At 49.7% G+C, this 11,943-nt stretch overlaps 1 protein-coding gene across 1 annotated transcript in view; it reads left to right on the top strand.

Annotated features, from left to right (window-relative positions):
- Window positions 1–3,045: 3,045 nt before the first annotated feature.
- The window catches only part of KCNK13 (potassium two pore domain channel subfamily K member 13), a 55,814-nt gene continuing 46,916 nt past the window's right edge, over window positions 3,046–11,943 (top strand). Inside the window, exon 1 of the mRNA XM_028717798.2 lies at window positions 3,046–3,671. Coding sequence (XP_028573631.1) covers window positions 3,326–3,671 — 346 coding nt within the window. The 5' untranslated portion in view covers window positions 3,046–3,325. The remainder of the gene's footprint in view (window positions 3,672–11,943) is intronic.

Here is an 11,943-nt window from a genome sequence, read left to right as displayed (position 1 = left end):
CATGACAAAGCTGCATCTGGCGAGCCAGCGCAGCACACAGAAACGCCGTTTACCTTCCCGCCAGTAAGCGGTCCCTATTTATCTATTTGCACCTGGGGTGCTTTCGAACTGCTAGGTTGGCAGGCGCTGGGACCGAGCAACGGGAGCGCACCCCGCCGCGGGGATTCGAACCGCCGACCTTTCGATCGGCAAGTCCTAGGCACTGAGGCTTTAACCCACAGCGCCACCTGCGTCCCCATGTAAAGCATTACTTTTGTCTATAAACCACCTTTTGTGCACTAATAGAAAAGCAGAATTATAAGTGTGGTTACTAAATAATTCTTAAATTACCAGTCATTGCTGTTGTGAATAGTCACTGCTTATTTTGCATAACTTAATCTTTAATGTAATTGTCCCAAGCTGTTATTTTCCGCATTTCACTCCCATTTAACTTCACTATTTACAGTCCATTCTCTACACCCATGTGCATATAGAGCTACTAATTGAGGATAACAACTACCGGTAGGTAATTTTATTCCCTGGATTTAGCTGCATAAAGGACCTTGATAAGGCCATTATGTGTTCTTTAGCTGTAAAGCCCACAGCTAACATTTTTCTCCTCCTACCTCTCCATTATCATTCTATGCTTTATAACTGCTTCTATATTCCTGATACATAGAGCAAAAGCAACAGCCCACAAACCAGTTTGCAAGAATATCGCAGGACTATTATAACTATAGTGCTCAAATGAGGGTTTACATCTTGCTGCCCTGATGGCAGCATAAGCATGCCATAAGCAACACTTCATTGCAGGAAAAAAGTATTTAAAGTAAAAATAATAAAATGAGCATCCGCAGCCACGGATGTGCCTGGCCCATTGCCTTCTTCCTATAAAAAGTTTTTGAAAATTAAAAAAACAACTTGGTGGGTCCCTACACTTTGACCTCAAAGTCTAGCACCACCAATTTTGTGCATCTGGTAAGAGTGGCCTCGAGTCCACAAAAGCTTATGCTATAATAAATACTGTGAATAACGAGACTCCAGGGCTGCCAGCGCTTTTCCAGGGTTTGCTTTCCTTGGAATGAAGACCAGTGGAGACTGTGGTGTCTTTAGGATATATGGTTTTATTTGCACATATATACACCATGAGTATAAGATTGCCCAGTTTGGGGGAGCAAGGGCGGCTCACAGCATTAACACCACCAAATATTTTATTTATCCATTAATCACAGCTTCGGATCCAGCACAGAGCGAGCATGTAAAAGGCTGCATTCCAAATTACATCCTGCTTTCCGAAATTAGGGATAACGGAATATGTAATCCGGCCTTGGCCCTGCATACTTGATGGAGCATCTCCACTTCCCTTGGCACTGAGGTCCAGCTCCGAGGGCCTTCTGGCAGTTCCCTCACTGGGGAAAGTGAAGTGACAGTGAACCGGGCAGAGGGCCTTGTCGGTAGTGGCACCCACCCTGTGGAACGCCCTCCCGTCAGATGTCAAAGAGATAAACAATTATATGCCTTTCTGAAGGCAGCCTTGTATGGGGAAGCTTTTAATGGTCTGATGTTTTGCTGTGTTTTTATATTCTGTTGGAAGCTGCCCAGAATGGCTGGGGCAACTCAGTCAGATGGGCTGTGTATAGGTAATAAGTTGTTGTTGTAAGAGCTACTGGTTCCTCATCATTGGTTGGCTTGCAGGTTTATCATGTTGCGAGTGCAAAACCGTGGTGGGGAGGGCACCTTGAGACCATTGGAGGAAAGTTGGGCTAGAAATGGCAATAATGCATCAAGCAGAGACAGGCAGAAGGCAGAGCGTCTAGCGACCTTTAAAACTGGAGCGTGTCAGCGGCTGAATACAGCAATCTCCCGACTAACTACTGTACTGTATTTGTTACATCGTTAAATGAAACATGGGCTTGAAGGCACCTGCTCCTGCAGCCTCTCTCAACTCAAAGACCCTCTCGGACGTAACAAAGGCGCCCCGCAGAAATCTCTCTCGGCCGAATCAAGACCGATCCAGAGACAAGCTGGTCCCCTCGGGGCCCTAGCAGCGCGGAGGCGGAGGCAGGATCCTGCTAAGCTTGTTTTGCCCGCGAGGACCGGCTGCAAAGCAGGGAGGAGATCGCGCCTGGCTGGCCGCGAGTAGCACAGTCCTGCTTGCCTGGGCTTCCCAAGAAGAGCATCTCATCTGGGCATCTCCTTAGGAACATCCCCGACAGGTGTGAAATGGCACAGGCAACCATCTTCTCCATCCATCCGCGCGGGACCACGGTCAGTCCCCGGAGTCTTTCCCTGCCGCTGCCTGAGTCCAAACCGGGTAAGAAAGGGGTCCGCTTCCTTCCCCAACCGCTCGCCTGCCCCTAGCGTTGCGCGCTCGGAAGAGCAAGGAGCTCGGCGTCGGACTTTTCAAGTGGAAGAGGTGGGAAGGCGCAAGGGGGCGAAGTTCTTCCCAGCCAACGCCCCGCGCCCGGATCAGGTCCTTAGAGGAGTTGGCCGCAAGTTCAAGGTCTGGCTGAGCTCCGAGAGCGGCGTCGGAGGGCGGAGCTGCCCTCGCCTTAAACCTCGGCGCAGGTCTTGGGAGCTGCCTTAGAGGGCTGGAGAGGAACACAGGAGGAGGGGGAGAGGAAAAACCCGTCGTGGATTCAGGGTGAGACCAAATAAAAGATGCCGGGTCTGAAACCGTGCCTGATCTACGCTTGGGATAGGTCAGCGCGGGCTGTGTTGGCTCGCTGGAGAGAGAGAAATGCGCTCTGCACATGATCAGAGAAACATTCCCTGGTTCCTTTTGAATCACGTCGCGTTTGGCGAGGCTCTCTGCAGAAAGCAGGCTCCGGCGCCGCGCGCACGACGGCTCCCAAGAAAGCTGAACTTCGGGGCGGAGTTCGTGTTTTTTCAATCGCGAGCCGGGCCACGTGCTCCGTAGATCCCGGCGGAAAAAGAAACTGGCGGGCGGACCGCGACGAGAACTACTTCTCCAAGGTCTGAGGAGCGGAGGTTGGGACTGCAAGAGCCCTCGACTGCGAGCGGGCGGTACTACTCGGGAGCAAGCCTCCCACCCACCCACCCCGGGTGACCATTGAACTCCATCCAAGGCAGGCTCGCCGGCTCCACGGACGGGACCCCTGCGATGCCCTCGTGGCCTTTCGCTTCGGCGCCCTGCTCTGCAACAGTCGCCGCCTCGGGGAGTCCTGGGGCTCCGCTCGCCGTCGAGGATCGCGTGGTTCGTTGTTGCCGCCGCCGCCTCCAGGCGCTGGGAACCGGCAGCTAGCCCGCCCGCCCGACGTGTTGCCCGCGGAGGATCGAGTGAGATGGGCCGCCGGGGGGCGCAGCGGTAGGGCGTCGGGCGGAGATGGGGTGCCGCGGGGTGTGCTGCTGCCCCGCGCCCGGCCTGTACGCCTTCAACGAGGACAACGCCCGCTTCGCGCTCCTGGCCGTCCTGATCGTCTCGTACCTGCTGTGCGGCGCGGCCGTCTTCTCCGCCCTCGAGCGGCCCACGGAGCTGCGAGCGCAGGAGAAGTGGCTGGAGAGGCTGGAGAACTTCTCGCTCAGGTTCAACCTCACGCCGGCCGAGCTGCAGGAGCTGCTGCGCGAGTACGAGGGCGCCTACGTGGCCGGCATCCGAATCAACAACACCCTGCCCCGGTGGGATTTCCCGGGGGCTTTTTATTTCGTGAGCACCGTGGTCTCCACCATAGGTAAGTGGGAGAAAGGGGAGCGCACGGTCGCGCCTCTTCTCTGCCCGCCTCTCCCTTTTCTCTTCCTCCAGCACCAAGAAGGGACATCTCTCTCAGCCTTGGGTTACTTGCGAGCACTTTTCCAAATCGGAAAACACTGTCATGTACGAAGGGTGGGCGGGGGCGAGTAAAAAGCACATGTGCGTTTCACAGTTCCGTGTTGGAAGCTGTGATGGACTGGGTATGCTCTGAAGAACATGCCTGTGCTATTGTCATCTCTACATGGAGGGTTTTGTGCTTAGAAAAGCATTTCACTTTCATCTAGCTAGGGCAAAATCAGGCTCAATTTGGGAAGTCCAATTTTAATGCCTCTGCATTGGCAATGCAAGTCAATTTCCCAGTAACTCTTCCTTCCTTCCTTCCTTCCTTCCTTCCTTCCTTCCTTCCTTCCTCCCTCCCTCCCTCCCTCCCTCCCTCCTTCCTTCCTTCCTTCCTTCCTTCCTTCCTTCTCTCTAGGCTCTGTCCACCTGCTGTATGTTTTGCTTTTTATAATATTTCCCTGAAGTACCACTAAGCTACTTTATTAACTGTATGTTAGCAATGACTGGTTTGATCCGTTTTCACTGTTGGTTCTGGTTTTGCCTTTGTGCATGAACTTTAGTTCAGCTGCCCAGAGGTGTGAAACCTGTGAAAACGTGGGGGGGGCGGGGCGTGTTACATGAGAAATGGATTTGTTCAGATGTTTATAACTACATTTTATTTTTGCATTGTTTTATATTATTGAGACCATATGTGAAGAAGTCCAGGATATAAATCCTCCAAAATATATTTCCCATCCTCCCAAGCATTTGAAAATATTTTTCCTTGACGAGCTATGTTATGATATAACAAGCTTTGACGTTAACCGAATTGACAAGTCTCTGTAATAATAGCATTTAGCAGATGAGATTGACTTTTAAAGTATCCCAGCTGTGCAGTTTTCTGCTTTTGACAGTGAGCTCCACAGGTTGTTTTATGCACAGGGCACATTTTCTTTCATAGCTTGGGTTAATTACAGTCTGGTGTGCGTAGGTGATGTCTTTGAGACATCCCACTTAGGCTGCTGGTGTATTGGGGCTACTTTTCACTCACGACACTGACAGCGCTTTTCCTTTTCCTGCATTTGAGGGGAGGTGTGAATGTAAAAAACTACTTAATGGCTGGATTCAGTATGGAAAGTGAATTATACAAACTCCTGTGGGAAAGCCCTGTGATGAAAATTGGGACCTGCTCTCTGGAGAGGTCCTGTTCAGAATTCTAGCCAGCCAGCCTTGCCCTTTTTCAGGATATTCCATTCTCCCCTCTGCAGTCTACTAGCATTCAATATCCACTGAGCAAGTTCAGTCCTCACTGAAATATCTCCCCTTTGTTTTCCTTCCTAAAAATGATTTATTTATAGCTTACTTTCTGCAAACTTCTGGGTTTCCCTGAGCCAGCTGGTACCTCCCTCTTGTGAATGGATTGTGCCATTTAGGCTGCATAAGGATCTGCACTGGGAGAATGGACTCATGAATTTCATATAGTAGGGATGGGGAATGTGTGGCTGTTCTGGTGTCGCTGAACTACTGCTCCCATCATCCCTGGTCATTGGTCCATGCTAGCTGGTGCTGATGGGAGTCATAAATAACAACATGGGGTGCTGCTGCTGCTGCTGTTGTGTTTCCCTATCCCTGTTTTATATAAGATGGATAAACTGTTTCTGACAGCATGCCACTGAACACCAATTGCTACAGCAGGGGGAGGCTGCTTGCCTTCAAGTTCTGCTTGTAAGTTCCTAAGAAGCATCTTAGGTTGGACCTTTGATCCTGGAGGAATCGAAGAAACTGCTTTATACCATGTTAGACCATTGGGCAGAGGTGTACCTAGGGGTTGGCGAAGCCGGCCCCTGCCGGGGGTGTAGGCCTGAGGCGGGGTGCAGCAATCACCTATTAGGCGTTGGGAGTCCTCCCAAGACACCTGGAGCTCCTTCTCCCTCAGCTCAGGGAATCCGCCAGGATCTCCAGCAGAAAAAGCTGCTGGAGGGGACAACGGGACTGTGCTGGTCCCAGGGGGAAGGTTATATCGTAGTCAAAGTTCAGTCCAGAGTCACTAGCCTGGTAATAGTCCACAAGGTGCGAGGCGAGGTCCGAAACAGGGAGCCGGGCGGAGACAGGAACACCCAAAGATCAGAAGCAGGAAGCCGGGCGGGGAACAGGAACGCTGGAAGGTCAGAAGCAGGAAGCCGGGCGGGAAACAGGAACACTGGAGGAACAGGACTGGATGCTGGCCGAAACAGCTCTTCAATAACGACGTTGCTCCCGCAACCTGGGACCGGGCTGACTGGCCTTTATCTTCTCTAAGGCCAGGGGCGGCCCCGGCCCCCAGGAGCCCCACCTCTCCTGGCCTTAAGGCGAGCACTCCTCCTGGGAGAAACCAGTTCCCTTCGCCTCTCTGCCCTAAGCCTCTGCAGTTCAGGAGAGGCCGAAGGGTTACTGGGCCCCGGGGGAGGCTCACCTGTAGACACTGAGTCCTCAAGCACCTCTGGGGCCAGAATGGTTTCACCTGGTGCCTGCTCCTGAGGATCTGGCACAGGTGCAGGCTCCTCAGAATCTAGGCCTTGCCCCAGTTCAGCCGGCCCTGGAGGCGGGGACTCCTGTGCCGGCTGGGATTCCTCCGGTTCACTCTCAGAATCGGAATCCCAGGCCATCACAGGGACTCACTGGAGTGACTTCTAGGCAGGGAGCACGTTCCTCCTATCCAGGCAACCTTGCCTGCTTCTTTCTTTCAGCGGGCAGGAGGGATGCCAGTATAGCTCTTTGCCAAGGGCACAAGGGACCCTGAGTATGCCTCTGCCATTGGGCCATCTAGCTTATAACTGGGGATACTGACTTGCAGAGGCTCTCCTGGGTATGAGGCAGAGGGCATTTCTAGCTTTTGAGAGCCAGTGTGGTGTAGTGGTTAAGAGCGATAGACTCGTAATCTGGTGAACCAGGTTTGCTTCCCCGCTCCTCCACATGCAGCTGCTGGGTGACCTTGGACTAGTCACATTTCTCTGAAGTCTCTCAGCCCCACTCACCTCACAGAGTGTTTGCTGTGGGGGAGGAAGGGAAAGGAAAATGTTAGCCGCTTTGAGACTCCTTCGGGTAGTGATAAAGCGGGATATCAAATCCAAACTCTTCTTCTCCACCTAGAGATGCCTGGGATTGAACTTTGGAACCTTTTTCCATGCAAGGTGTGCGCTCTACCACTGAGCTACAGCCCTTCTTATGTTCCTAAATGGTGCTGCTATTCAGCTTCACCCATGCAAGAGATGTTGACCAGTGCTTGTAAGGACTCATCAACACTCATTTCCCACCATGCTTTTCTGGTTTGTATCAGGGTTCTCTTCACACCCACCCACACCCTGCTACTTTCCTCATGGAAACAAGCTCTTTAACACTCTTGGCAATCCTCAGAAACCCAGATTGTCATTTGCTCCGATTCAGCATTAGAGAGTGCATTTTCCTGGGGAAAGCGAGGGGCAGGGGAGTGCTTATGCTGGGACTAGGAAACACATGTCTGTGCGTGGAGAGCATAGGGCAGAAACCTAGTGTGGATGAGCCTTTCATGTCATTCATGGAAATGAACATCAAGAGATGATGTCTCAGTGTAGACAGGAGAGGTTCTCGGGAGGTCTGCAGGTGCCACATCTGAGGTTAAAATAAGAAAACCTGAAGCTTTACTGGTTTTCCAATTGGTAACCAACACACATTGCATCACAAACCTTCTGAGTTTTTGCAGTGAAGGCTAAGCCAGCTTCTTACTCTTCACCCCTTCAGCAATGACTTACTCCTTCTTCTGCTGTTTGCAGTGGCTGCTGCTCCCAGTTATCTTAGGGTCTGGAGTGCTATCACAAGCAACGTACACAGTCAAGTGATGGTCCCCAGGGCTGGTAGCAAAGTCATGAACTGGCCACTCCACAGTTGTTGTTGTTTAAATAGACTATTTCTGCTCTAGAAGACAGTTGCAGAATTTGAATTTGCTGCAAAACAGAGAAGACAGCAAGCACACTTACATAAGGTTTTGGGGTTTTTTAATGCCATACAGGGACTAATGTATTTGTAATTTGAGACATTTCAATGAAATTGGCCACCAGGCATCTCATTTCCTGTGTAGAATAGTCATCAGTGAATGATGGCATCTCTAGAACACTGCTTTGCAGGGATTCAAACTTAATGCTGAGCCTCTGTAGGTTGCTTTTGATTGTTTGGAATACTTTTTTTGAAGCTGGGTACTGGGTAGAAATCTCTTTTATGTGGGCTGAGGTATACGTTACATACACATCTGAACCAGGGGACCAGTTTAATCTTTTACTCCAAACCACAACGTGAGATGCAGATGAGATTTTATAAAGCATGGCTTACTAAGGGGATGCAAGTGGTGTTGTGGTCTAAATCACTGAGCCTCTTGGGCTTGCTGATCGGAAGGTCGGTGGTTCGAATCCCCATGACAGGGTGAGCTCCCGTTGCTCTGTCCCAGCTTCTGCCAACCTAGCAGTTCGAAAGTACACCAGTGCAAGTGTATAAATAGGTACCACTGCGGTGTGAAGGTAAGTGGTGCTTCAGTGCATTCTGGCATTTGTCACGGTGTCCCGTTGCACCAGTAGCGGTTTAGTCACGTTGGCCCCATGATCCAGAAAGCTCTCTGCAGGCAAATGCTGGCTCCCTTGGCCTGAAAAGTGAGATGAGCACCGCACCCCATAGTTGCCTTTGACTGGACTTAGCAGTCCAGGGGTCCTTTACCTGTTTTTACCTGCTATGCTCAAACCAGTCCACTTAATAAGACTACACCATTTAAGTGATTAATAAACCTCTCCTTAAAATTTTAAATTAGTTCCAAGACATGATCTGAAGGCACACGGTATAGCAATCTTACTTGAAGCTAAATGGGGCTGATATGGATTTATTTGATTTAACATTTGTATTCTGCTTTTCCAAATGTTGAGCTCACAGTAATCATAGTAGCATTGAAGACACTAATAATATCAAACATATAAGTAAAGCAAACACAACAAATTCATCAAAACAATTAATACAACTGAATGCCTGGATAGAAGACCTTCTGGGAAGCCAATAATAATAATAATAATAATAATAATAATAATAATAATAATAAATTTTATTTATATCCCGCCCTCCCCAGCCGAAGCTGGGCTCAGGGCGGCTAACAACAATCAAAATAATCCGACATTCTAAAAACATTCATTATAAAATTAATTAAATCAAATTAAGATCAAATTAATGGCAACCATCAAGCAAAAAAGATATATGCTGGTTTGAGTTCCCCGGAAGAAAACGGAATATAAATCAAATTGTTCAACCACTTAATGAGAAGTGGTCACAACCAAATCAATCAAAACACTCTAGAACAGCCTTCCCCAAACTGCTGTTTTCAAGATGTTTGGACTGCAACACCTGACACCAGTGGCTTAGCTAGCCACTCGGGTGCCCGGTGTGGCATGAGGCACATCCTGCAGCCGGGGGCAAGCAAAGGCAGGGCACGTTGCGTGGAGCCTCTCTGCTGCCTCCCCCTCAGCTGTAGGGCAGCTGAGGCAGTGGGCAGAAGCAAGCCCCGCACTGCTCAAAAAAGCAGCGTGGAGCTTGCAAGCAGTCTGCCCACCGCCTCCCCCTCAGGAGAGACGTGTGGCTCTGGCACTCTGCAGACCCCATGGTGTGACGCCCAGTGCCCCACGCCTCACCTAGCTACCAGTGGTGTAGGAAAGGGAGTGTGGGAGTTATTTTTTCAAAAAAAAAGTGTCATGAGCCAGTTTATTTTTTGGGGGAAAAAACACACATTTTTGCCATTTTGTCACCCCCCCCCCCTCAGTGATGACACCCGGGGCGGCCCGCACCTACCACACACCCCTTCCTACGCCACTGCCTGTCACCCCTTGCGATCGGCCGTGCTGGTTGGGGGTGATGGACGTTGGCATCCAAAAGTTCTGGAGGGGACACTGCTGTAGTACAACTAAGTGTCCCTCATTCCAGTCCTAAATAGGCATAAGTAGGATTTCTTAGGTATGGTTTGCCTTCAGTCTACCACACACTCATGTATATAAAGCTTGCTTGTTTTTTCTGCCTTTGAATTGATCTTTCTTGGGATGTTACTCACTGGCTTATTTGTAGTGATACGCAGCTATGAGCTGAAAATCAGTAGTGCTGAAGATCTTCAAAAGAGACATGGACTCTATGTTCCCAGTGATAAGTAGTTTTTCAGGAACAGGCTTTCTTAAGACACATTTCTATTAATAATAAAACTCCTTCGTCACTAATACACCTTGATATGGGAGGAGGCCATGGCCTCTGGCTGCTTCAGTTTGTTTAGTTGATAATAGATGAAACAAAGTCATAGATTTGTCAGAATATCCACCTGAAAACCACTGAGCTACTACTGCTACGTTTCCAATCAGCCAAGCCCCAGATTGGACTCTCATCATCACCTCATTATGGGCAAGAGTAATTAATTATTATGAAAAGTAACTCTTTTAAAGACAATTGCAAGAAATTGTGATAATGAAAACTATCCTCTGTAGTTTATTTAAGTTGGTAAGAACATAAGGAGACATCCTGCTCCCCACAGTGACCAACCAGTTGCCCATGGAAAGCTCACAAGCAGGACACAACAACACACTCCAGCTTGCATTTGCCAGCAACCAGTATTCAGAGACATGCTGCCTCTGACATTTACTTTCCACCTTTCCCAATGAGACAAGAACATAAGAATAGTGTGCTGGTCCCATGGGTTACCCGAGAGGTGAGGTCCAAGTCCGGTCCGTGGTCAAAGGTGCAACGTGGAGGTAGTCCATAGTAGCTGAAGCTGGGTGCAGGGCAGGGAGTCGGGAGAAGTCAGGAACAGGCATGCAAGCAGGGAGCCAGGGCGGGTCAGGAGCTCTGGCAGAAAAGCAGGACAGGGGTCAGTCAGGAACTGGCTACCAACAATGTTACTCCCGCAACTTGGGACTGGGGCTGGGTGGCTTTTATCTGCCCCGAGGCACAGGGCGGCCCCGATCCTCAGGTGACTCGCCTCTCCTGGCCTGGAGGCGAGCACTCCTCCTGTGGGAACTTAGTTCCCTCCGCCTCTCTGCCCTGAGCTCTGCAGCTCAGGAGAAGCTGGAGGGTTACCGGACCCAGAGGCAACCTCAGGTTCCTCTGACCGGGCTGAGAGTGGAGCACCTGCAGGCAATGGGTCCTCCATCACCTCAGGAGCTAGAGCAGACTCAGCTGATGCCTGCACCTGAGGAGCCAGCACAGGTGAGGACCCTTCAGACTCATGCCCCAGCCCCGGTTCAGCTGGTTCTGGAGGCGGGGGATCCTGTGCAGGCTGGGATTCCTCAGGTTTAGCCTCCGAGTCTGAACCCCAGGCCATCACAAATAGTACTGCTGGATCAGATCAAAGGCCCATCTAGTCCAGCAGTCTGTTCTCACAGTGGCCAACCAGATGCCTATGGGAAGACCACAAGCAGCACAACACTCACAATTCACAGTCACTGGAGCTCAGAAGCAAATCACCTTTGATACTGAAGACAGCACACAGCCATCATGACAGTTGCTGCTGTTATTGTTGTTATTTATTCATCACCTTCTGCATATGTGATGTAGAGAAAACAGTTACAAAACAGCTCAAAAAATAACAGAAGCTGAGGTTAAGAACCATATAAAACAAGACATCTGCGGCAGATTCATCTAGCTAGGAAAACCATTGATGGTTACATTCCCCATGAAATTTTTTTTCTGCTATTTTAAGACAAGTGTTAAATGAATAAGGCAAAACAGCTGCAAAACCAAGCCTATCTTTGTGTGTGTGTGTGTGTGTGTGTGTGTGTGTGTGGTATTAATGCAGTGGCGCCGAATTGCACCCAACATTGCGCGGGGGGGGGGGGGTCCATCATGCATCATTATAAATTAAAACACTTTACATTCTATTTATTTTAGTAGTAGAAATTTGCACATGTACCTGTTTTGCATGGGTCTTTTGTCTGGATTACGGTCCAACTATGCTCCCTAGAATAAAGTTCTCTTTTCCTATCAGATGCCCAAACTAACTTTTTGAACCTGTTGCCTCCCACACATCTGCATCTGTTTCTATTAATTAACTGTGCGCTTCTGATTTGAAAATACTGGAATAAAGGTCTCCTAAAATATATCTGATGGCAAATTTCCACAAGTTTTTCCTCTTGATGTCAAAATGTGTTTCCATGGCTTATCTAACTAGAACAGGAACGAAGGGGAACCACTTC

Source organism: Podarcis muralis, chromosome 1 (assembly GCF_964188315.1).
Source record: "Podarcis muralis chromosome 1, rPodMur119.hap1.1, whole genome shotgun sequence".
NCBI classification, from domain to species: Eukaryota; Metazoa; Chordata; class Lepidosauria; order Squamata; family Lacertidae; genus Podarcis; species Podarcis muralis.
The sequence above is the reverse complement of the archived record's forward strand: the minus strand, read 5'-3'. Positions and strand labels throughout refer to the sequence as shown.